Here is a 25,755-nt window from a genome sequence, read left to right as displayed (position 1 = left end):
TGCTCCCTCGACTGATTGCCAAAATCAAACAGGAGAGAGCATCGGTGATCTTGATCGCGCCTGCGTGGCCACGCAGGACCTGGTATGCAGACCTGGTGGACATGTCATCCTTTCCACCTTGGCCTCTGCCTCTGAGACAAGACCTTCTACTACAAGGTCCTTTCAATCATCCAAATCTAATTTCTCTGAGACTGACTGCCTGGAGATTGAACGCTTGATTTTATCAAGGCGTGGCTTCTCTGAGTCAGTCATTGATACCTTAATACAGGCACGAAAGCCTGTAACCAGGAAAATATACCATAAGATATGGCGCAAATATCTTCATTAGTGTGAATCCAAGAATTACTCATGGAGTAAGGTTAGGATTCCTAGGATATTGTCCTTTCTCCAAGAAGGTTTGGATAAAGGATTATCAGCTAGTTCTTTAAAGGGACAGATTTCTGCTCTGTCTATCCTTTTGCACAAGCGTCTGGCAGAGGTTCCAGACGTCCAGGCATTTTGTCAGGCTTTGGTTAGAATTAAGCCTGTGTTTAAACCTGTTGCTCCTCCATGGAGCTTAAACTTGGTTCTTAAGGTTCTTCAAGGAGTTCCGTTTGAACCCCTTCATTCCATTGATATCAAACTTTTATCTGGGAAAGTTCTGTTTTTGATGGCTATTTCCTCGGCTCGTAGAGTCTCTGAGTTATCAGCTTTACAATGTGATTCTCCTTATCTGATTTTCCATACAGATAAAGTAGTTCTGCGTACAAAACCTGGGTTTTTACCTAAGGTAGTTTCCAACAAGAATATCAATCAAGAGATTGTTGTTCCATCATTGTGTCCTAATCCTTCTTCAAAGAAGGAACGTCTTTTACATAATTTGGACGTAGTCCGTGCTTTAAAGTTTTACTTACAAGCGACTAAAGATTCTCGTCAAACATCTTCCCTGTTTGTTGTTTACTCTGGACAGAGGAGAGGTCAAAAGGCTTCGGCAACCTCTCTTTCTTTTTGGCTTCGGAGCGTAATATGCTTAGCCTATGAGACTGCTGGACAGCAGCCCCCTGAAAGGATTACAGCTCATTCTACTAGAGCTGTGGCTTCCACCTGAGCCTTTAAAAATGAGGCTTCTGTTGAACAGATTTGCAAAGCGGCGACTTGGTCTTCGCTTCATACCTTTTCAAAATTTTACAAATTTGATACTTTTGCTTCTTCGGAGGCTATTTTTGGGAGAAAGGTTCTACAGGCAGTGGTTCCTTCCGTTTAAGTACCTGCCTTGTCCCTCCCTTCATCCGTGTACTTTAGCTTTGGTATTGGTATCCCACAAGTAATGGATGATCCGTGGACTGGATACACCTAACAAGAGAAAACATAATTTATGCTTACCTGATAAATGTATTTCTCTTGTGGTGTATCCAGTCCACGGCCCGCCCTGTCCTTTTAAGGCAGGTCTAAATTTTAAACTACAGTCATCACTGCACCCTATGGTTTCTCCTTTCTCTGCTAGTTTCGGTCGAATGACTGGATATGGCAGTTAGGGGAGGAGCTGCTGCTGTCTGCTGTGGGTGATCCTCTTGCAACTTCCTGTTGGGAAGGAGAATATCCCACAAGTAATGGATGATCCGTGGACTGGCTACACCACAAGAGAAATAAATTTATCAGGTAAGCATAAATTATGTTTTTATTTATGACACTCTCAGCTATGGTTTGGCACTTTATATGTAAAGTTCTAAATATATGTTTTATACTTATATTTGCCATGATTCAGGTCAATCAGTTTATTTTCCTTCTTTCAGACTGTCGGTTTCATTTTTTGGGAAAATGCATATGAATGAAATATTTTTCTTACCTAAAATTTTCAATTGACTTTTTTCCTTTAAATTGCGGGCTGTTAGGCTCGCGGGTGCAAAAAATGCTAGAATTTATTGCGTCATTTTTGGCGCAAGATTTTTTTGGCGCGAGATTGACGTTTGTCTGACGTCAATGACGTCATTTCCGGCGTTTTAGTTCATGCCGGAAGTTTTCACATAGTTGCGTCATTTTTTACTCTCGTGTTTATTACAGACGTTTTTGGCGCCAAAAAATATGTGGGCATCATACTTGGCGCCAGTTTTTTTACATTATTTAAGTCTCACTTTTTAGTTGCTTCTGGTTTCTAGAGGCTTGTTCTGTTTGCATTTTTTCCCTTTCCTGAAACTGTCATTTAAGGAATTTGATAATTTTGCTTTATATGTTGTTTTTCTATTACATATTGCAAGATATTCCAAAAACTGTTCCTGTATCAGAAAATACTGTTGGATTCCTGATGACTGATATCAGTCCTACCAAAGCTAAGTTAATTTATTTTAATGTTATGAATTTTATCTTTAGCTATGGTTTGTAATAAGTTATCATGATAAACTTTTACATGCAGAGTCCATTAGTATTTATGCATTATCTATTGCTATTCTTTTTACATCTAATGTTCAAGATATACCTAGGAATTTATGATAATGTTTTTCTGATTCTATCCTAAAGGCTTTGTCTGACATCCCGCCTTCTAATAAAATTTATAGGTCTTTTTGAAACTTCTCATTTAGTTGATGAATTTTTAAATGACCGACAACATACTGAATTATCCTTCTCTGATGATGTTTTTTCTCATTTAGAATATACTTCATCAGATATTTGACACTAACAAATCTACTTTTTTATTTTTAAATGGAGTTCATTCGTTGTTGAAAAGGTGTTGATTATATTGGATATTGAGGAGTCTAATGCTTTTGATTTAAGACTAGCTAACATTTAAATTCATTAACCTCCTGTGCTTTCTTCAGAGGTTTTTTTTCCCAGTTCATGATACTAGGGAATGGAATAGGCCTGGGACTTTTTTTATTCCTTCTTTAAGGTTTTTAAATTGTATCCTTTGCCGGCAGTTAGTTTAAAGTTTTGAGGAAGATCCCCAAAGTTAATGGGGCTATCTCTACTCTTGCTAAACATACTACTATTCCTATAGAAAATAGTATTTATTTTTTTCCTTCAGATGGGAAACTTGTATCTTATTTAAGGAAAATTATTTTATTTCAGGTCCTTTTCTTAGGCCTGCAATTTATTTGGCTAATGTTGCAAATGCTTCAACTTTCTGGTTGGATACTTTAGTGCAACAAGTATCGGATTATGATTTGTTTTAGCATTATTAAGTTGATCAACATGCTAATAATTTCATTTGTGTCGTCATTTTTTGTTATATTTTCACAATTGAGGTTTAATCTATGTCTTTAGCTATTTTTAGCTAGAAGAACTTTGTGACTTAATCTTGGAATGCTAATTTGATTTCTAAAATTCATATTTCTTTTTTACCAAGGTTGGATTTTTTTCCAACTGTTACTCTGGGGAAGGGAGTTTTTTGTTGCTTCTAAGAGTAATTCTTAACCTTATATTAGTTTGTTCTTAATAAGGAACGGAATCCTAATTCTTTCCCAATAACATGTTTATAATTGGAAGCTTTCTTCAATATGGAATAAATTTAAGCTATTTAAAAGATCATAGTCAGCCCCCCAAATTTGCATGTAGGTGCGTTTTTTTATTCCAGCTTAGCTGGTAAGGGGCAGGTTTTGACTTTTTTAAATTTGTTTGGTTCAATTCGGTCCAAACTTCTTAGATTGGAGTACTGAAAAGGATTCAGAGTAACCGCCTGTGAGAAGTTTTTTTTCTCTCTAGCATATTCCAGCTATTCCAGTAAAGGCTCACACTTTTCTGAAGTATGTTTCAGACCTGTATGTGTTGGATACTTGTGAGGTGCGGCTGGTTACCCGTTGGGGGCTCAGACCTGGAGTTATCTGGGGTATTCATACCAGTTCCATTTCAGGAACAGGGTTTGGGGTTTTGTTCAAAATTATTCATTGTCCCAAAGATAGAAAATCTTTTTGATTTGTCATATAAGAGTTCCTTATCTTCTTCTGTTTTCATTCAGATTATTTTAAATTTTCTGAGATTATCTTTTTTTTTTTTTTGACAAGCATTACCAATTTGTTGCTTTTCCTTCTGGTCTGGCGACAGCTCTGAGAATCTTTTCAAGGTTCTCAGTGTTTCCATATTTGGACAATCTCGTGGTACTGGCTCAGTCTTTTAGTTCTGCAGAATCTCATACGATTCAACTTTTGTTGTTTCTTCTTAGACATGGTTGGAGGATCTTTTTATCAAAAGATCCTTGGTTGCTCAGACAAGGGTCACCTTTTTTAGGTTTCCAGATAGATTGTGTCAATGTCTTTGTCTCTAACAGACAGGAGACAATTATATTGGGTTCAGTTTGTCGGAACCTTCAGTCTCTATTATTTCCTTCAGTAGCTATATGCATGGAAGTTTTAGGTCTCATGGCTGCAGCATTGGATTCAATTCCCTTTGCTCATTTTCATATGAAACCTTTCCAGTTTTTTATGCTGAATTAATGGTGCAGGGATTCTAGGATATCATTTTTAATATCTTTGAATTCCAATGTTCAACTATCTTTGACTTGGTGGTTAGATCACCATCATATAGTTCTACGGGTTTTTTCGATTCATCCAACCTGGACCTTGATCACTACAGATGCGAGTCTTTTAGGTTGGGAGGCTGTCTGGGGATCTCTGTCAGCACAAGGGGTTTGGAAATCTCAGGAGGCGAGATTACCATTCAATATTTTGGAACTCCGTGCATTCTCAGAGTTCATCAGTTTTGGCTTCTTTTTGATGAGAGAGACGTTATTGTTTTTCAGACAGACAATGTCACAACTGTGGCGTATGTCAATCATCAGGGTGGGACTCTCAGTCCTTAGGCTGTGAAAGAAATATCTCGGATACTTGCTTGGGCTAAATCCAGCTCCTGTCTAATTTCTGCGGTCCATGTCCCAGGTTTAGACAATTGGGAAGCGGATTATCTCTGTCAATCAAGCTTTACATCCGGGAGAATGGTCTCTTTACCCAGATGTGTTTTTTCAAATTGTTCTGATGTGAGGGTTTCCAGTAATAGTTCTGATGGCATCTCATCTAAACAAGAAAACTTCCCAGGTACTTATTCAGGTCCGGGGATCCTCAGGCGGAAACATTGTATGCATTGACACTTCCTTGGAGTTATCAATCTGCCTATATTTTTGCTCCTTCTGGTTCTTTTTAAGAGTGATTTCTCTTGTTAAGTGTAGTCAGTCCACGGGTCATCCATTACTTATGGAATATATCTCTTCCTAACAGGAAGCTGCAAGAGGATCACCCAAGCAGAGCTGCTATATAGCTCCTCCCCTCACATGTCATATTCAGTCATTCTCTTGCAGCCTAACTAAAGATAGGTCGCTGTGAGAGGTCTGTGGTGTTTTTTAACTTAGTTTATTTCTTCAATCAAAAGTTTGTTATTTTAAATGGCACCGGAGTGTGCTGTTTGTTCTCAGGCAGCATTAGAAGAAGAATCTGCCTGCGTTTTCTATGATCTTAGCAGACGTAACTAAGATCCACTGGCTGTTCTCATCTGAGGAGTGAGGTAACTTCAGAAAAGGGGAATAGCATGCAGGGCCCCCCTGCAAACAAGGTATGTGCAGTAAATTATTTTTCTGAGGAATGGAATTGACTGAGAAAATACTGCTGATACCAATGTAACGTAAGTTCAGCCTTAAATGCAGTGATAGCGACTGGTATTAGGCTGATGAGTGTGTGTACACTGAATGTATTTTTCTAAGGAATGGAATTGACTCTGAAAATACTGTTAATACTGAAATAATGTATGAGCCTTAACTGCAGTAAAAGCGACTGGTAGCAGGCTTATTAATAACACTTCATAACTTTTAAAATGTATGTTCAAAACGTTTAATGGCATGTTAATCGTTTTTTGTGAGGTACTTGGTGATAAAACTTATTGGGGCATGATTTTTACCACATGGCCATCTTTGTTTTCTGCATAGAAACAGTTAACTGAGCTTCCCCACTGTTGTAATATGAGTGGGAGGGGCCTATTTTAGCGCTTTTTTGCGCAGTAAAAATTCATTCACAATCTGTCTACTTCATCCTCCATGATCCAGATCGTCTCTAGAGAGCTCAGGGGTCTTCAAAATTCATTTTGAGGGAGGTAATCAGTCACAGCAGACCTGTGACAGTGTGTTTTGACTGTGTTAAAAACGTTAATTATTAAATTGTTATCCGTTTTTGGGTATTAAGGGGTTAATCATCCATTTGCTGGTGGGTGCAATCCTTTGCTAACTTAATACATTTACTGTGAAAAATTGGTTGCTATAACTATTTTGGTTCATTGTTATTTCAACTGTGACAGCTTTTTGTGCTTCTTAAAGGCACAGTAGCGTTTTTTATATTGCTTGTAAATTTATTTAGAAAAGTATTTCCAAGCTTGCTAGTCTAATTGCTAGTCTGTTTAAACATGTCTGACTCAGATGAATCTCTTTGTTCACTATGTTTAAAGGCCAATGTGGAGCCCAATAGAAATTTGTGTACTAATTGCATTGATGTTACTTTAAATAAAAGTCAATCTTTACATGTAAAGAAATTATCACCAGACAACGTGGGGGAAGTTATGCCGACTAACTCTCCTCACGTGTCAGTACCTTCGCCTCCCGCTCAGGAGGTGCGTGATTTTGTGGCGCCAAGTACATCAGGGAGGCCCTTACAAATCACTTTGCAAGACATGGCTACTGTTATGACAGAAGTATTATCTAAATTGCCAGAATTAAGAGGCAAGCGCGATAGCTCTGGGTTAAGGACAGAACGCGCGGATGAGGTGAGAGCCATGTCAGATACTGCGTCACAGTTTGCAGAACATGAAGACGGAGAGCTTCATTCTGTGGGTGACGGGTGAGAACCTCCGCATATTGCTAGGGGAGGTATTAGCGGCTCTGAATGATTGTAACACGGTTGCAATTCCAGAAAAATTATGTAGGTTGGATAGATACTATGCGGTACCGGTGTGTACTGACGTGTTTCCTATACCTAAAAGGCTTACAGAGATTATTAGCAAGGAGTGGGATAGACCTGGTGTGCCTTTTTCCCCTCCTCCCATATTTAGGAAAATGTTTCCTATAGACGCCACCACACAAGACTTATGGCAGACGGTCCCTAAGGTGGAGGGAGCAGTTTCTACTTTAGTTAAGCGTACCACTATCCCGGTGGAGGATAGTTGTGCCTTTTCAGATCCAATGGATAAGAAATTAGAGGGTTACCTTAAGAAAATGTTTGTTCAACAAAGTTTTATCTTACAGCCCCTTGCATGCATTGCGCCTGTCACTGCTGCGGCGGCATTCTGGTTTGAGTCTCTGGAAGAGGCCATTCGCACAGCTCCATTGGATGAAATTATGAACAAGCTTAAAGCACTTAAGCTAGCTAACGCATTTGTTTCTGATGCCGTCGTACATTTAACCAAACTTACGGCTAAGAACTCCGGATTCGCCATCCAAGCGCGCAGAGCGCTATGGCTTAAATCCTGGTCAGCTGACGTGACTTCTAAATCTAAATTGCTTAATATTCCTTTCAAAGGGCAGACCTTATTCGGGCCCGGCTTGAAAGAAATTATAGCTGACATTACGGGAGGTAAGGGCCATGCTCTACCTCAGGACATGGCCAAATCAAAGGCCAAACAGTCTAATTTTCGTGCCTTTCATAACTTCAAGGCAGGAGCAGCATCAACTTCCTCCGCTCCAAAACAGGAAGGAGCTGTTGCTCGTTACAGACAGGGCTGGAAAGTTAACCAGTCCTGGAACAAGGGCAAGCAGGCCAAGAAACCTGCTGCTGCCCCTAAGACAGCATGAAGAGAGGGCCCCCTATCCGGAAACGGATCTAGTGGGGGGCAGACTTTCTCTCTTCGCCCAGGCTTGGGCAAGAGATGTCCAGGATCCCTGGGCGTTGGAGATCATATCTCAGGGATATCTTATGGACTTCAAAACTTCTCCTCCACGAGGGAGATTTCATCTTTCAAGGTTATCAGCAAACCAAATAAAGAAAGAGGCGTTTCTACGCTGTGTACAAGACCTCTTACTAATGGGGGTGATCCACCCAGTTCCGCGGACGGAACACGGGCAAGGATTCTATTCAAATCTATTTGTGGTTCCCAAGAAAGAGGGAACCTTCAGACCAATCTTGGACTTAAAAATCCTAAACAAATTCCTAAGAGTTCCATCATTCAAAATGGAAACTATTCGAACCATCCTTCCCATGATCCAAGAGGGTCAGTACATGACCACAGTGGACTTAAAGGATGCCTACCTTCACATACCGATTCACAAGGATCATTATCGGTACCTAAGATTTGCTTTCCTAGACAGGCATTACCAGTTTGTAGCTCTTCCCTTCGGATTAGCTACGGCTCCAAGAATCTTTACCAAAGTTCTGGGCTCACTTCTGGCGGTACTAAGACCGCGAGGCATAGCGGTGACTCCGTACCTAGACGACATTCTGATACAAGCGTTAAGTTTTCAAACTGCCAAGTCTCATACAGAGATAGTTCTGGCATTTCTGAGGTCGCATGGGTGGAAGGTGAACGTGGAAAAGAGTTCTCTATTGCCACTTACAAGGGTTCCCTTTCTAGGGACTATTATAGATTCTGTAGAGATGAAAATTTACCTGACGGAGGCCAGGTTATCAAAACTTCTGAATGCTTGCCGTGTCCTTCATTCCATTCCACACCCGTCAGTAGCTCAGTGCATGGAAGTAATCGGCTTAATGGTAGCGGCAATGGACATAGTTCCATTTGCGCGCCTGCATCTCAGACCGCTGCAATTGTGCATGCTAAGTCAGTGGAATGGGGATTACTCAGATTTGTCCCCCCTGCTAAATCTGGATCAAGAGACCAGAGATTCTCTTCTATGGTGGCTTTCTCGGCCACATCTGTCCAAGGGGATGACCTTTCGCAGGCCAGATTAGACGATTGTAACAACAGACGCCAGCCTTCTAGGCTGGGGCGCAGTCTGGAACTCCCTGAAGGCTCAGGGACTATGGACTCAGGAGGAGAAACTCCTCCCAATAAATATTCTGGAATTAAGAGCAATATTCAATGCTCTCCTAGCTTGGCCTCAGTTAGCAACTCTGAGGTTCATCAGATTTCAGTCGGACAACATCACGACTGTGGCTTACATCAACCATCAAGGGGGAACCAGAAGCTCCCTAGCGATGTTGGAAGTCTCAAAGATAATTCGCTGGGCAGAGTATCACTCTTGCCACCTGTCAGCGATTTACATCCCAGGCGTGGAGAACTGGGAGGCGGATTTTCTAAGTTGCCAGACTTTTCATCCGGGGAAGTGGGAACTTCATCCGGAGGTCTTTGCTCAACTGATTCATCGTTGGGGCAAACCAGATCTGGATCTCATGGCGTCTCGCCAGAACGCCAAGCTTCCTTGTTACGGATCCAGGTCCAGGGACCCGGGAGCGGTGCTGATAGATGCTCTGACAGCCCCTTGGGTCTTCAACATGGCTTATGTGTTTCCACCATTTCCGATGCTTCCTCGTTTGATTGCCAAGATCAAACAGGAGAGAGCTTCGGTGATTCTGATAGCGCCTGCGTGGCCACGCAGGACCTGGTATGCAGACCTAGTGGACATGTCGTCCTGCCCACCATGGTCTCTGCCTCTGAGACAGGACCTTCTAATTCAGGGTCCTTTCAACCATCCAAATCTAATTTCTCTGAGGCTGACTGCATGGAGATTGAACGCTTGATTCTATCAAAGCGTGGCTTCTCGGAGTCGGTTATTGATACCTTAATACAGGCTAGGAAGCCTGTTACCAGAAGAATTTACCATAAGATATGGCGTAAATATTTATATTGGTGCGAATCCAAGAGTTACTCATGGAGTAAGGTTAGGATTCCTAGGATATTGTCTTTTCTACAAGAGGGTTTAGAAAAGGGCTTATCTGCTAGTTCGTTAAAGGGACAGATTTCTGCTCTGTCTATTCTTCTACACAAACGTCTGGCAGAAGTTCCAGACGTTCAGGCTTTTTGTCAGGCTTTAGCTAGGATTAAGCCTGTGTTTAAGACTGTTGCTCCGCCGTGGAGCTTAAACTTAGTTCTTAACGTTCTTCAAGGCGTTCCATTTGAACCCCTTCATTCCATTGATATCAAGCTGTTATCCTGGAAGGTTCTGTTGTTGATGGCTATTTCCTCGGCTCGAAGAGTCTCTGAGTTATCTGCCTTACATTGTGATTCTCCTTATCTGATTTTTCATTCAGACAAGGTAGTTCTGCGTACTAAACCTGGGTTCTTACCTAAGGTAGTTACTAACAGGAATATCAATCAAGAGATTGTTGTTCCATCACTGTGTCCTAACCCTTCTTCAAAGAAGGAACGACTTTTGCATAAGCTGGACGTAGTCCGTGCCCTGAAGTTCTATTTGCAGGCAACTAAAGATTTTCGTCAAACTTCTTCCCTGTTTGTCGTTTACTCTGGACAGAGAAGAGGTCAAAAGGCTTCGGCTACCTCTCTCTCTTTTTGGCTTCGTAGCATAATACGTTTAGCCTATGAGACTGCTGGACAGCAGCCTCCTGAAAGGATTACAGCTCATTCTACTAGAGCTGTGGCTTCCACCTGGGCCTTTAAAAATGAGGCCTCTGTTGAACAGATTTGCAAGGCTGCAACTTGGTCTTCACTTCACACTTTTTCAAAATTTTACAAATTTGACACTTTTGCTTCTTCGGAGGCTATTTTTGGGAGAAAGGTGCTTCAGGCAATGGTTCCTTCTGTTTAAGGTTCCTGCCTTGTCCCTCCCTTCATCCGTGTACTTTAGCTTTGGTATTGGTATTCCATAAGTAATGGATGACCCGTGGACTGACTACACTTAACAAGAGAAAACATAATTTATGCTTACCTGATAAATTTATTTCTCTTGTAGTGTAGTCAGTCCACGGCCCGCCCTGTCTTTAAGGCAGATCTAAATTTTAATTAAACTCCAGTCACCACTGCACCCTATGGTTTCTCCTTTCTCGTCTGGATTTTGTCGAATGACTGAATATGACATGTGAGGGGAGGAGCTATATAGCAGCTCTGCTTGGGTGATCCTCTTGCAGCTTCCTGTTAGGAAGAGATATATTCCATAAGTAATGGATGACCCGTGGACTGACTACACTACAAGATAAATAAATTTATCAGGTAAGCATAAATTATGTTTTTTTCAAAATCATCATGGAGCAATCGTTTGTGCTGCTGGTGGCTCCAGCATGGCTGCTCAGGTTTTGGTATATAGTTCTTGTTCGGATGTCCAGTTGCCACCCTTGGTCACTTTCATTTAGGCCAGACCTTATATCTTAAGATTCGTTTTTTTCGTCAGGAAATCAAATTATTAAATTTGATGGTATGGAAATTAAAACGCTTAGTCATAGAGGTTTCTCTGACTCAGTGATTAATACTATATTGCAGGTTTCGTAAATCTGTGTCTAGAAAGATTTATTATCGACTTTGGAAGACTTACATCTTATGATGCTCTTCTCATAATTTCTCTTGGCATTCTTTTAGAATTCCTAGGATTTTATAGTTTCTTCATAAGGTTTTGTCTGCAAGTTCCTTGAAAGGACAAATCTCTGCTCTTTCTGTGCTGTTCACAGAAAAAAATTGCTAATCTTTCTAATATTCATTGTTTTGTTCAGGCTTTGGTTCGTATCAAGCCTGTCATTAAGCCAATTTCTCCTCCTTGGAGTCTTTATTTGGTTCTGAGGGCTTAAAAGGCTTTTCTGTTTGAGCATATGCATTCTTTGGACATTGAATAATTTTCATGGAAAGTATTGTTCCTTTTGGCCATCTCTTCTGCTAGAAGAGTTTTTGAATTATCTACTCTTTCTTGTGAGTCTCCTTTTCTGATTTTTCATCAGGATAAGGTGGTTTTGCTGTCTTTATTTAAATTTTTACCTCAAGTTGTGAATTCTAACAACATTAATACAGGAATTATTGTTCCTTCCTTGTGTCCTAAATCCTAAGAATTTTTTGGAAAGATCCTTACATTCTTTGGATGTGGTCAGAGTTTTGAAATATTATGTTGAAGCTACTAAGATTTCAGAAAGACTTCTAGTCTATTTGTTAACTTTTCTGGTTTTAGGAAAGGTCAGAAGGCTTCTGCCATTTCTTTGGCGTCTTGGTTAAAACTTTTGATTCATCATGCTTATGTGGAGTCGGGTAAATCCCTGCTTCAAAGGATTACGGCTCATTCTACTAGGTCAGTTTCTACTTCCTGGGCTTTTAAGAATGAAGCTTCTGTTGATCAGATTTGCAAAGCAGCAACTTGGTCTTCTTTGCATACTTTTACTAAATTCTACCATTTAGATGTTTTTTCTTCTTCAGAAGCAGTTTTTGGTAGAAAAGTACTTCAGGCAGCTGTTTCAGTCTGATTCTTCTGCTTATAATTTAATTTTTTTTTATTATAAAGATTAAAACTTTTGATTTGGGTTGTGGATTGTTTTTTCAGCGGAATTGGCTGTCTTTATTTTATCCCTCCCTCTCTAGTAACTCTTGCGTGGAGTTCCACATCTTGGGTATTTGCTATCCCATACGTCACTAGCTCATGGACTCTTGCCAATTACATGAAAGAAAACATAATTTATGTAAGAACTTGCCTGATAAATTCATTTCTTTCATATTGGCAAGAGTCCATGAGACCCACCCTTTTTTGTGGTGGTTATGATTTTTTTGTATAAAGCACAATTATTCCAATTCCTTGTTGATGCTTTCGCTCCTTTCTTATCACCCCACTTCTTGGCTATTCGTTAAACTGAATTGTGGGTGTGGTGAGGGGTGTATTTATAGGCATTTTGAGGTTTGGGAAACTTTGCCCCTCCTGGTAGGAATGTATATCCCATACGTCACTAGCTCATGGACTCTTGCCAATATGAAAGAAATGAATTTATCAGGTAAGTTCTTACATAAATTATGTTATTCCTAATTGATCTCTAAAAAGATCAGAAATATACTGAAGAAGCCTTTCAAGGTTTATGTTCCTGGACTTCTCTTAAATAGGAAAACATTTCCAATTTCCCTAACAAATTAAATTGAAAGGCTTATAACATATTTATTTTATATGCAGATATTTTGCAATACAATGTTTTTAGAGACATCATAATGTTGTAATAATTGCCCTTATTGTATGTATTAGAGAATTTTCGTATTGCTCTGTCGCTTGCCTATACATATGTGCAAAGGGAGGTTGATAATAATCTTCCACTTGTTTCCATTGACCACAATCCTAAAACTCTTCTGCTGTTAATATCCCTGTGTTGTTATTACCCCAATTTTGTAATGCAAAAGCCAAGCTTTTGCATGTGTTTGATGGTGATGCTCCCTAATATCAACCAGTATGGTTGGGGTGATATCAGTTACATTTGAAAACTTCTTTGGCACTCTGTAATAAGTAAAGTGTTCATTTAGCTTTTGAACTTGATCCCTGAAAAAAGGGCCTATAAATGTGTAGTTACATTTGGATCGTGATCAGAAAAACAGAGCTGGCACATATGTACAAAGCTACTTTTCACCAAAATGATCATGTAAAAAGTGCTGCTAATAAACTATAAAAAGTGGGTGGATTGTGAGCTCATCATTAAAGAAAACGGCTCATTAGTTGATCGTAACTTGCAGATAATTATCATATGATAGATTATGATCAAAAACCCATAGTCCCCTCTGGATTTGCAATGCGCTACTATTCTTTAGCTGAGTGTGGCAGTAGAGCCAATTAGAACAGCATGTGTAGCTGTGTTCCGCTCGGGATAGGCAGTGCATTTCCCCCAAGGCAGAACATAGTGCGATCTGCGATGATATCGCAGAAAGTGGAGCCTGCCTGCAGAAAGAATGGCCAGTTCTGTTAAGCACAGAATTTTCTTCAACAGGAATTTTTTTTTTTTTTGTGCAGTGCAACCGGCACATTTTTACTTTGAAATTATTGGCTAGGCTGCTCTGCTCATAAAATTGATACTTTTTTTAGATGCTATATCTTAATTGTTACTTTTAGCCGCCAGAACGGCTTCTGCGACTGAGAGGTAAGTGTAGCCAGGGATGCGCAATTCATATCGCACAGGACATGCAGTTGTGGGCGCAGGGCATGTTTTTCTTTTTACATTTAGGGCAAGCAGAAGGGGTAAAAGCTTTCACGGTAGTGTGAGAAGAGAGCATAAAAAGAAGCTAGCGCTGCGCGCACATTCACAACAAATGTTTACCGCTTGGGCGCGGGCTTCAGTAGAGAGGGGGGTTAAAGCACTGCTTTAAATAATTTGCTGCCTGAGAGAGCGACGGTTACTTGAGGAGGGATACACTTATTCACATCCTCGTAGCACACACATCCTGGTGAACTCAAGCTTCCGGAACCCCAGCCAGCCGAAACAGAAACTTGTTTTGTGACGCTTCTAACTTAGTACAAAATAAAATTTGTTGCAGATATAGTCTATACCATACGAGGGATAGAGACTAGAAGGATGCACTTAAGTAGCCCTTCTGTTTCCAAAAATTTTTTTTGGGTGTAAATGAAAACTTCATTCAATACCTTCCAAAACCAAAGGGTTGATGTGTGAGATTAAAACATAACTTTTATTGACACTACAATAGATAAAAAAATAATGTGTAAATGTGTGCACATAAAAACTCGATCAATAATGGGAATGGCTATAGGTATATTGTTGGTAAATTACCTAGGACCTTTAATACTGATGTGGTGGGCAAATATTAAGTATTCATGGGTCTATTAGGTAAATAATATAATCATATACGTAAGGATTGCGCACCGTAGGGGAATTCAATATATCCACATTTAAACTGATATCTTATAGGATGGAGAAACCATATGGAAATTATTATTGGATACAAAGGTTATTCAGGGGAGTATTCCTTCTAGAGGGATATTAGTTTCTATCCCTTATTCATATTACCTTAAATAGTAAGATTGTCTCACATTTATTAATAGCTGTTATTGGGTATTGGATCAGTATATCGCCTTATGTCTCAGAAAATCAATCCTGAATACCACATTTTATTACAATTGTTTTTGGGTAATGCAGTGGAAAGTTTGCTATGTTAATGTGAGCAGTTCACTCCTGCAGTTCGAATGTTTGGCCCCAAATAGTTGTGGGATCTATATACAGATTAACCTTAATTCTGGTTTCTCATCAATATTTATACAGTAACTTGTACTGTTTATACTTGTATGGAGTAAGTGATGTGTGCTTTTAGTTCCGTTTTTTAGTCTGGTAGATTCTTCAAATACTGAAATCAGCGGATTCAAAATATATATGCACATACACATAGAGTATAGTTTAATTATGATTTCAACATGTACTATTGTGGATTAATTGTTCTGCAACATGCAACAGTGCTTAATGTACATTAACATAAAGTATCTTAATATAATCTGAGAATAGGCGTTTATATTTTTATCAGTAGTGATATTCAATTTTCACCATTATACATTTTCATTATGCTATTGGCTTCCGGAACCCCAGCCAGCCGAAACAGAACCTTGTTTTGTGACGCTTCTAACTTAGTACAAAATAAAATTTGTCTACCCCTGAAGAGGAAAACGCTAAATTAATTTGCTCCTTCCTTCCATGATGTTCATGTCCCTAGCCAAAGCCGCCCTGGGGCCACAATTCATTTCTCCAGTCAAAACTCCTCCTCTGTTTCATTCCTTTCCTCACACCCTCAGTGTTAATATAATGATCTACATTTGCGTGTGTGTCTATGTATCTGTTTTTAAAAAAAAAAAAAAAGTTTTAATTTACTTTTTAAGTTCACTGGCTGTGTCTGTGTGAGTGTAAATAATACATTCCCAGGGCCAGTACATTTTAGGTTCTTTTGGCATTACTGCAATATTTTTTTTTTAATTTACATTTTCTCTAAAAATAAAATAAAAATAATTAGTAGTAGTATTTTATTGATGAAACATTAAAGTCTACATTAGCAGTGGTTCCTCAACAACTAGAACAGTAAAAATAAAACCAGGGTTGTGATATACATTTTAAATGTTAACAGACCAAAAATTCTATTAACATTTAAAATGTATATCAATATCACCACCCTGGTTATTTTTCTTTAGAAAAAAGGAATGGTAACTCTATTGTGGTTCTTTAAGCATATATGCACTGTATGCACAAAAGGTAGATTAGGGGATAGGGGACTTTATAGTTGTCAGCTGAGCTGGTAATGATAGAATGGGGTCACATTAAAATAAAATAAATGTATACATTTGCTTTACACAAGATGACTATAACCATAGATACAGATTATATAGTGTATAGAGCTATATAAGACAGGGTGTTAATGTGTGTATGTGTGTGTGTATATGTATATGTGTGTCTATCAAGAGATGACTGTAACATACAGATTATTGATTGTATTGAATAGAGCTATATGACAGTGTGTGTGTGTGTGTGTATATATAAATCAATTATATATATATTTATTAAAACTGAATTTTATTTCAAAATGCCCTGCAGAAAATTATTTACTACAAAAAATCTCATCGCAGAAAGTGAAAAAAGTTCTGCTTCTGGGTACATTTCCACCCAAGCTAAACTTTAACCATGTGTTTAACCCCTTGCTGTTTGTTGCACACATAGGTGTAGGCAAGCAACAAGAAAATAGTTTACATTATACCCGTTCTAGAAACCTTAGCCAGGCTCCTTTAAATTTTCTGAATTTTATACCACTTTTCTCTAAACCAGCAAAAACTATTATTATAGCTTTTTGTTTTGAGATCTGATCTTGGATAATTATGTGCTTCACAATAATGATTATGTCTTGCGAGTTCACTTATTTTATTGTTTGTTTTGCAGCTGCTGCCTTAGGAAACCTAGTGTCGGATTTAGCAGGGCTTGGGTAAGTTTTATTTTTTAAATCTCTTTTCAAAGTTTTTTTTCTTTAACATTTGGCCTTAACTTTAAATATGTTTTTAAAGATCTGCTTGTAAATTAATGTTTTTATGTTTGTTTTTCTTCTACTAGATACGACAAGTCCACGGATTCATCCTTACTTGTGGGATATTATCCTCCTGTTAACAGGAAGTGGCAAAGAGCACCACAGCAGAGCTGTCTATATAGCTCCCCCCTTGACTCCACCCCCCAGTCATTCTCTTTGCCTACACTAAGTAATAGGAAGAGGTAAAGTGAAAGAGGTGATAAAATGTTAGTTTTTATTTTCTTCAAGCAAGACTTTTTTATTTTAAATGGTACCGGTGAGTGCTATTTTTTCCCAGGCAGCAGATGGATGAAGATTTCTGCCTGGAGACTGATGATCTTAGCAGTTGTCACTAAGATCCAGAGTAGTTCCCACATAATGGCTGAGGAGTACTTGAGAAGCTTCAGTGTGAGGAACGTTTTTCATGCTACAAGCATTGAGGTATGTTCAGTCATTTATTTCTGGAGAGACTGTTATTTCAGAACTGGCTGACAGTATTCCCATAAGGGAAGTGGTAAGCAGTAATCCTACATATGATAGAAGGGTATTACTGGGACCTGTATGTTATGGGCTAATAAATGGTTGACACTGATAAAGAATGATTTTATGTTTGGAAGGCAATTTAACGTTTTTTGTTTGTATGCAAACGTTTTTTGACTTTGATGGCACTGAGGGTTCACATGGCTTTCTATGATAGTTTGGGTATAAGGAAACCCACATGGCTAGGTTCTAAACCACTTTACAGCGGTTTTTACTAGGCAGTGAGACATCGATGTAGATGGGCGGGGCCTAATTTCGCGCCTCAGATGCGCAATTGAATTTCCCATGCAAGCAGCAAGCTCCAGCTCCGGTGGGCCTAAACTGACAGATTGGGCCTAAACAAAATGCTAGGGTGATTTAACAAACCCCTGAGGGCAGGTAGGCACCACAGCAGAGCTGTGGCGAGGTGCAGTTGATAGATTGTTTAAATTCATAACGTTTTTTTGGGTAACGTTTTTTCATTAAGGGTTAAAAACATCTTACTTGTGGTGCAATCTTAGCTGGCAAGATAAGTCACCTGTATACTAAAATTGGGACAATTATAGCATTTTAGAGCAGTTTTGGAAAAATTGTAAGCTTTTTTTGTCTTAAAGGCGCAGTACCGTTTTTCAGATTGTTATTTTTTTCACCAAATAAAGTGTTTTCAAGCCTGTTTGTGGTCATTACTAGCCTGTTTCAACATGTCTGACATTGAGGAAAGTCAGTGTTCTATGTGTTTAGAAGCCATTGTGGAACCCCCACTTAAAATGTGTCCCTCATGTACTGAAAGGGCCTTACATTGCAAAGAACATATTTTAGGTGATAAAAGTATGTCTCAGGATGATTCTCAGTCAGAAGAGAATCAGGTTGTGCCATCTAATTTTTCCCCAGTGTCACAACCTTTAACGCCCGCTCAAGCGACGCCTAGTACTTCTAGCGCGTCTATTTCTTTCACCCTGCAAGATATGGCTGCAGTTATGTCTACTACCCTTACAGAGGTATTATCTAAACTGCCAGGTTTACAGGGTAAGCGCAGCAAGTCAGGTATTAGAGTAAATGCTGAGCCCTCTGATGCTTTATTGGCCATCTCCGATGTACCCTCACAGTGTTCTGAATTGGGGGTGGGGGAATTGCTGTCTGAGGGAGAGCTTTCAGACTCTGGAAAGATGTTCCCTCAAACAGACTCAGATGGGACGGCCTTTAAGTTTAAGCTTGAACACCTCCGCTTGTTACTCCGGGAGGTTTTAGCGACTCTGGATGATTGTGACCCTATTGTCATCCCACCAGAGAAATTGTGTAAAATGGATAAATATCTAGAGGTCCCTACTTACACTAATGTTTTTCCAGTCCCTAGAAGGATTTCGGACATTGTCACTAAGGAATGGGATAGACCAGGCATTTCCGTTCTCTCCCCCTCCTACTTTTAAGAAAATGTTTCCCATATCTGACACCATTCCGGATTCCTGGCAGACGGTCCCTAAGGAGGAGGGAGCTATTTCTACCCTGGCTAAGCGTACAACTATCCCTATTGAGGACAGTTGTGCTTTCAAAGACCCTATGGATTACAAAATTAGAGGGTCTTCTAAAGAAATTGTTTGTTCATCAGGGTTTTCTTCTACAACCTATAGCGTGCATTGTTCCAGTAACTACTGCAGCAGCTTTTTGGTTTGAGGCTCTAGAGGAGTCTCTTCAGGTTGAGACCCCATTAGATGATATTTTGGATAGAATTAAGGCTCTCAAGCTAGCTAATTCTTTTATTACAGATTGCCATTTTAGCGCGTAGATCGTTATTGCTTAAGTCTTGGTCTGCGGATGTGTCCTCAAAATCTAAGCTTTTAGCTATCCCTTTTAAAGGTAAGACCCTATTCGGGCCTGAACTAAAGGAGATCATTTTCGACATTACTGGAGGTAAAGGTCATGCCCTTCCTCAGGACAAGACAGTTAAAATGAGGGCCAAACAAAATAATTTTCGTTCCTTTCGAAACTTTAAAGGTGGACCCTTTACTTCCTCCTCTGTCACAAAGCAGGAGGGGAATTTTGCACAATCCAAGTCAGTCTGGAGACCTAACCAGACCTGGAATAAAGGTAAACAGGCCAAGAAGCCTGCTGCTGCTACCAAGACAGCATGAAGGGGCAGCCCCCGATCCGGGACCGGATCTAGTAGGGGGTAGACTTTCTTCGCTCAGGCTTGGGCAAGGGATATTCAGGATCCCTGGGCATTAGAAATCGTGACCCAGGGGTATCGACTAGATTTCAAGGAATTTCTCCCAAGCGGGAGATTTCATCTTTCACGTTTGTCTGTAGACCAGACAAAAAGAGAGGCGTTCTTACGCTGTGTAAAAGACCTATATACCATGGGTGTAATCTGCCCAGTTCCAAAACCAGAACAGGGGCAGTGGTTTTAGTCAAATCTATTCGTGGTTCCCAAAAAAGAGGGAACTTTCCGACCGATTTTAGATCTCAAATGCCTAAACAAATCAAGATGGAGACCATTTGATCAAGATGGAGACCATTTGAACTATTTTACCAATGATCCAGGAGGGTCAATATATGACTACCATGGATTTAAATGATGCGTACCTTCACATTCCTGTCCACAGAGATCATCACCAGTTTCTCAGGTTCGCCTTCCTGGACAAACACTACCAGTTTTTGGCCCTTCCCTTCGGGTTGGCCACAGCTCCCAGAATCTTCACAAAGGTGCTAGGGTCCCTTCTGGCGGTTCTAAGGTTTCGGGGCATAGCAGTGGTGCCCTATCTAGACGATATTTTGATTCGGGCGTCAACTTACCAGCTAGCAAAATCTCACACGGACATTGTGCTGGCTTTTCTAAGAACTCACGGGTGGAAGGTGAATATACAAAAGAGTTCACTAGTTCCGCTGATAAGAGCTCCATTTCTAGGAACTCTGATAGACTCAGTAGATATGAGAATATTTCTGACGGAGGTCAGAAAGTCAAAGATATTAACCACTTGCCGGGCACTTCGGTCCACTCCTCGGCCATCAGTGGCGCAGTGTATGGAGGTCATTGGATTAATGGTAGCGGCAATGGACATAGGTCCGTTTGCTCGCTTACATCTCAGACCACTGCAGCTGTGTATGCTCAGACAGTGGAATGGGGATTATGTGGACTTGTCTCCTCAGATAACTCTGGATCTAGAGACCAGAGACTCTCTTCTTTGGTGGTTGTCACAGGATCATCTGTCCCAGGGAATGTGCTTCCGCAGGGCAGCATGGGTCATAGTGATGACGGACACCAGCCTATTGGTCTGGAATTCCCTGAAGGCTCAGGGTGTTTGGACTCAGGAGGAGTCCCTACTACCAATCAATATTCTAAAAATGAGAGCAATATTCAACGCGCTTCAAGCGTGGCCTCAGTTGGCCTTGGCCAAATTCATAAGGTTCCAGTCGGACAATATCACGACTGTAGTATATATCAATCATCAAGGGGGAACAAAGAGTTCTCTAGCGATGATAGAGGTTTCCAAGATAATTCGATGGGCAGAGATGCACTCTTGCCATCTATCAGCAATTTTCTTCCCAGGAGTGGAGAACTGGGAAGCGGATTTTCTAAGTCGTCAGACTTTTCATCCTGGGGAGTGGGAGCTCCATCCGGAGGTGTTTGCGACATTGATTCATCAATGGGGCACACCGAAATTGGATCTGATGGCATCTCGTCAGAATACCGAACTTCCTTGTTACGGATCCAGATCAAGGGATCCTCAAGCAGTACTGATAGATGCTCTAGCAGTACCTTGGTCATTCAACCTGGCTTATGTGTTTCCTCCCTTTCCTCTCTTGCCTTGTCTGATTGCCAGAATCAAACAAGAGAGAGCTTCGGTAATCTTGATAGCACCTGCGTGGCCACGCAGGACTTGGTATGCAGATCTGGTGGAAATGTCATCTCTGCCACCGTGGAAACGGCGACTGAGACAGGACCTTCTCATTCAAGGTCTGTTCCAACATCCAAATCTAAATTATCTGCAACTGACTGCCTGGAGATTGAACGCTTGATTTTATCTAAGCAGGGTTTCTCTGAGTCGGTTATTGATACCTTGATTCAGGCTCGGAAGCCTGTCACTAGGAAAATTTACCATAAGATATGGCGTTAATATCTTTATTGGTGCGAATCCAAGGGCTACTCATGGAGTAGGTTTAGAATTCCTAGGATTTTGTCCTTTCTCCAAGAAGGGATTATCAGCTAGTTCCTTAAAGGGACAAATTTCTGCTTTGTCAATTTTACTACACAAGCGTCTGGCGGATGTCCCAGACGTTCAGTCTTTTTGTCAGGCTTTAGTCAGAATCAAGCCTGTGTTTAAACCTGTTGCTCCGCCATGGAGTCTGAATTTAGTTCTAAAGGTTCTTCAAGGGGTTCCGTTTGAACCCATGCATTCCATAGATATTAAGCTTTTATCTTGGAAAGTTTTGTTTTAAGTTGCTATCTCTTCTGCTCGAAGAGTTTCTGAGCTTTCTGCATTACAATGCGTCTCGCCTTATCTTATATTCCATTCTGATAAGGCAGTTTTGCGCACTAAACCTGGATTCCTTCCTAAGGTTGTTTCAAATAAGAATATTAATCAGGAAATTATTGTTCCCTCTCTATGTCCTAATCCTTCTTCTAAGAAAGAGCGTCTGTTACATAATCTGGATGTGGTTCGTGCCTTGAAGTTTTACTTACAAGCGACCAAGGATTTCCGTCAAACATCTTCTCTATTTGTTGTTTATTTTGGAAAGCGTAGGGGTCAAAAAGCTACGACTACCTCTCTTTCTTTTTGGCTGAAAGGCATCATCCATTTGGCATACGAGACTGCTGGACAGCAGCCTCCTGATAAGATTACAGCTCATTCTACTAGAGCGGTGGCTTCCACATGGGCTTTTAAAAACGATGCTTTTGTTGAACAGATTTGTAAGGCTGCGACTTGGTCCTCCCTTCATACATTTTCCAAATTTTACAAATTTGATACTTTTGCTTCTTCTGAGGCTATTTTTGGGAGAAAAGTTCTTCAAGCAGTGGTTCCTTCTGTTTAGGTATCTGTCTTGTCCTTCCCGTTCATCCGTGTCCTGTAGCTTTGGTATTGTATCCCACAAGTAAGGATGAATCCGTGGACTCGTCGTATCTAGTAGAAGAAAAGGAAATTTATGCTTACCTGATAAATTGATTTCTTCTACCATACGATGAGTCCACGGCCCTCCCTGTCATTTTGGACAGATTATATTTTTAATTTTTCAAACTTCAGTCACCTCTGCACCTTTTTAGTTTCTCCTTTTTCTTCCTATACCTTCAGTCGAATGACTGGGGGATGGAGTCACGGGGGGAGCTATATAGACAGCTCTGCTGTGGTGCTCTTTGCCACTTCCTGTTAGCAGGGGGATAATATCCTACAAGTAAGGATGAATCCGTGGACTCGTCGTATCATAGAAGAAATCAATTTATCAGGTAAGCATAAATTTCCTTTTTAACAAATTGCACTTTGGGTGCCCACTTTCACATTTAAAGAATTTAAACTAAACATTTTTATTCTGAACATACACAGAGAAATCATTGTGTTAAATAAATATAATAGATACATCGGTATTTATTTGGACATTTGATAAATAGAACTTAGTTTTAGTTTTATCCAGGACAGTGGTTTGCAATTATTTGCTCTCTAAATTAAGGACTGTTGAGCTACATTAGCTAGTTTGCTTTAGTGTTATGGATTCGTAATATAAGCAACACACCCAAGTTGTGTTTTCACTTGTTAAAATTATGTTTGATTATTCCTCTGGCCTACAATAAAACAATTATTTTTTTCTAATTAAATGTAACACAGCATTACCATATTTCTAACTTAAAGGGGAAATGCATTTTATTTTTACACACACACACACACACACACACACATATATATGTGTATATATGTATATATATATATATATATATATATATATATATATATATATATATATATATATATATATATATATATTGTAGCACTGCATATTTATGAAAGCTATCAATATAAAAACAGTCCTTGCATTAAGAATTTAGTCCCAAGTGTGTGCCGAAATACTCACATTGTACTGCCGTGCCACTGAAAGAAAGCAAAGTGCTCTCCTGCACCTCTGCTTCTCAGGCTAAAGTTTTTTGTTTGATGGGTAAAACAGAGGTATTGCACATATGTGATCTCCCAACCATAAATATTAGCAGTGGAGCTGTAGGAGTGCACTCTACTTTCTTTCAATAGAGAAATGGTAAAACATCTGATTGGCTTTTCCACCTACCAAGTCATAAGTTTAACAAATTGCTAACATCTAAAGGCTGGCTGGGTATGTGAATATGCAGGCACCCACAGGGGTGTAAAATATTTAAGAGGTAATAAAACGTTCATAATTCTGATATAGCATGCAATAGTTCTCTTGATATCATTTGTTGAAGAGCAAACATAGGTAGATGAATAAATATTAAAAAGGGTACATTTTTCGAGTAGCTTTGGTTGGCAAACGTATATTCTTTTAAATAATCCAAATAAAGCAATATGGTTTTTTTTTTTTTTTTTTTTTTTCAAAAAGCTTTATTTGAAAGTAGAATGATACAATACAGTTTAAACCAACTGGACATAAATCAAGAAAACAAAAATTATAAAACAATACAATCAAAATGATATAAGGTTGTCACTAAATTGTCACTCATGTTAGTTACATGAAAAATATATATTCAATAGAGTTGCTTATGGGTCATCTTCTACAGTTCAATTTTGCCTGCATCCCATATGTATTACTAAATATTTAATGTTTATGCCTTCAGGGTAACCGCTTAGATGTATTGGTTGGTGTTCCTAGTGTAAGGTATCGGTTGGTAAAATAGGAGACATTAGGCCGCCTCTAGGGAGAATATATATTCTTCCCAATAGAATTCCAAGAGATGATAAAAGTCGAGCCTGTTAGTTTGTTGAAAGTGATATTTATCTAATGAAATGAGTCTAGTGACATTTTGTCTCCATTTCGAGATTGTTGGGGTTTGTGGTGTCTTCCAGAGCCTAGGTATCAGCTGCTTAGCTAATCATTATATAAAATAAGGCCAGTCTATAGTGACATGTGAGCTTCGGTGGTTTATTGAATATGAATATCTTTGGGTCTAAATATAAGTTCTGTGCTACTACTGTTGATATTTCTTTACTCACAGCTTCCCAATATTTAACAACATGTGGGCAGCTCCACCATACATGTGCCAGTGTACCATCTTGCCCGCATCCCCTCCAGCACAATTTGCTAGTGTGTGGGAACATTTTGCTTAACCTCTCTGGGTATAAATACCATCTGGTTAGTAGTTTCATGTTTGGTCTCTGTAATGCTCATCGAGGAGGGTGATTTTCCCATGTGTTTAAATATAATTTGCCACTCTTTGGGGGATATTGTGATGTTGAGTTCCTTTTCCCAGGCTTTAGTGTATTTTGGTAAGGTTTTTGAGTGGAGTTCTAACAATATTCTATAAGATAGAGATAAGCCCTTTTTAGAGAGTCCCGGGTAATGACAAAGAATCTCGAAAGGCAGTAGTGGTCTATTTAGGTCTTGTTTATTCATGTTGCTTTGTATAAAGTGAGCCATTTGGAAAAATGTGTACCAATTCTGCGTTGTAAATGGGATTTTATCCCTAATCTCTGACTCTGACAATAGTTTCCCGTTATTTAGTATAATATATACTGGAATATGTGCATGAATGTTTGCTGTAGTGGATTCGTGTTTTGTTTGTAATGCTGGGATGTCTGGACAAGAGTGGTGTTAACGGAGAAGGCACACTAGATATCTCTTTTTTCCCCCTGAGTAGTTTGTCCCAAGTATTAAGGGTTTCTAGAGTGATGTTAGAGGGGAGAGTTGACGTTTCATTTTATGAATCCAGCAGGTACTGCTTAGACTCAAACATTCTGTTAAAGTATGTTCCAGTCCCACCCATTCTTTATGATCTATATGTTTACTCTACAGTTTATTATTCTTGTAGGATGGACTGCTATTTTATAATGAGAGATTTGGTACCCCTAGGTCCCCATTATCTCTATTTCGGAACATATGAAGTTTTGCTAATCTGGGTTGTTTATTGTGCCATATGAACCCAAAAGATATGTTTTGTAAAGATTTGATATAGGTCTCTGGTACCTGTATGGGTAACGTTTGAAAGAGGTAGAGGATTTTTGGTAGCATGGTCATTTTAAAGGCGTGAATACATCCGAGCCAAGAGAGAGGTTTCGTGCTCCATTTCTGGAAATCTGTCTGTAGGTCTTTGAGTCATTTTTGATAATTTAATGTGATTAGCTCTTGTGAGGTTTTTGCTATCTGGATCCCTAAGTATTTGATGGGATTCTGCTGGTTGGAAAAGTGATATGTGTTTTTAATATGTCAGAGTTCAGACTCTGGTATTGCTATGCT

General features: G+C 39.5%; 1 protein-coding gene across 2 annotated transcripts in view; it reads left to right on the top strand.

The window, feature by feature from the left end:
- TMEM65 (transmembrane protein 65) overlaps positions 1 to 25,755 on the top strand; it is a 302,373-nt gene that overhangs the window by 200,994 nt on the left and 75,624 nt on the right. For both annotated transcript variants that reach the window (XM_053715338.1, XM_053715339.1), the window contains one exon: positions 16,713 to 16,755. In XM_053715338.1, coding sequence (XP_053571313.1) covers positions 16,713 to 16,755 — 43 coding nt within the window. The remainder of the gene's footprint in view (positions 1 to 16,712; positions 16,756 to 25,755) is intronic.

This window comes from Bombina bombina, chromosome 5 (genome assembly GCF_027579735.1).
Source record: "Bombina bombina isolate aBomBom1 chromosome 5, aBomBom1.pri, whole genome shotgun sequence".
Lineage (NCBI taxonomy): Eukaryota > Metazoa > Chordata > Amphibia > Anura > Bombinatoridae > Bombina > Bombina bombina.
This window is presented reverse-complemented; position numbering and strand designations above follow the sequence as displayed.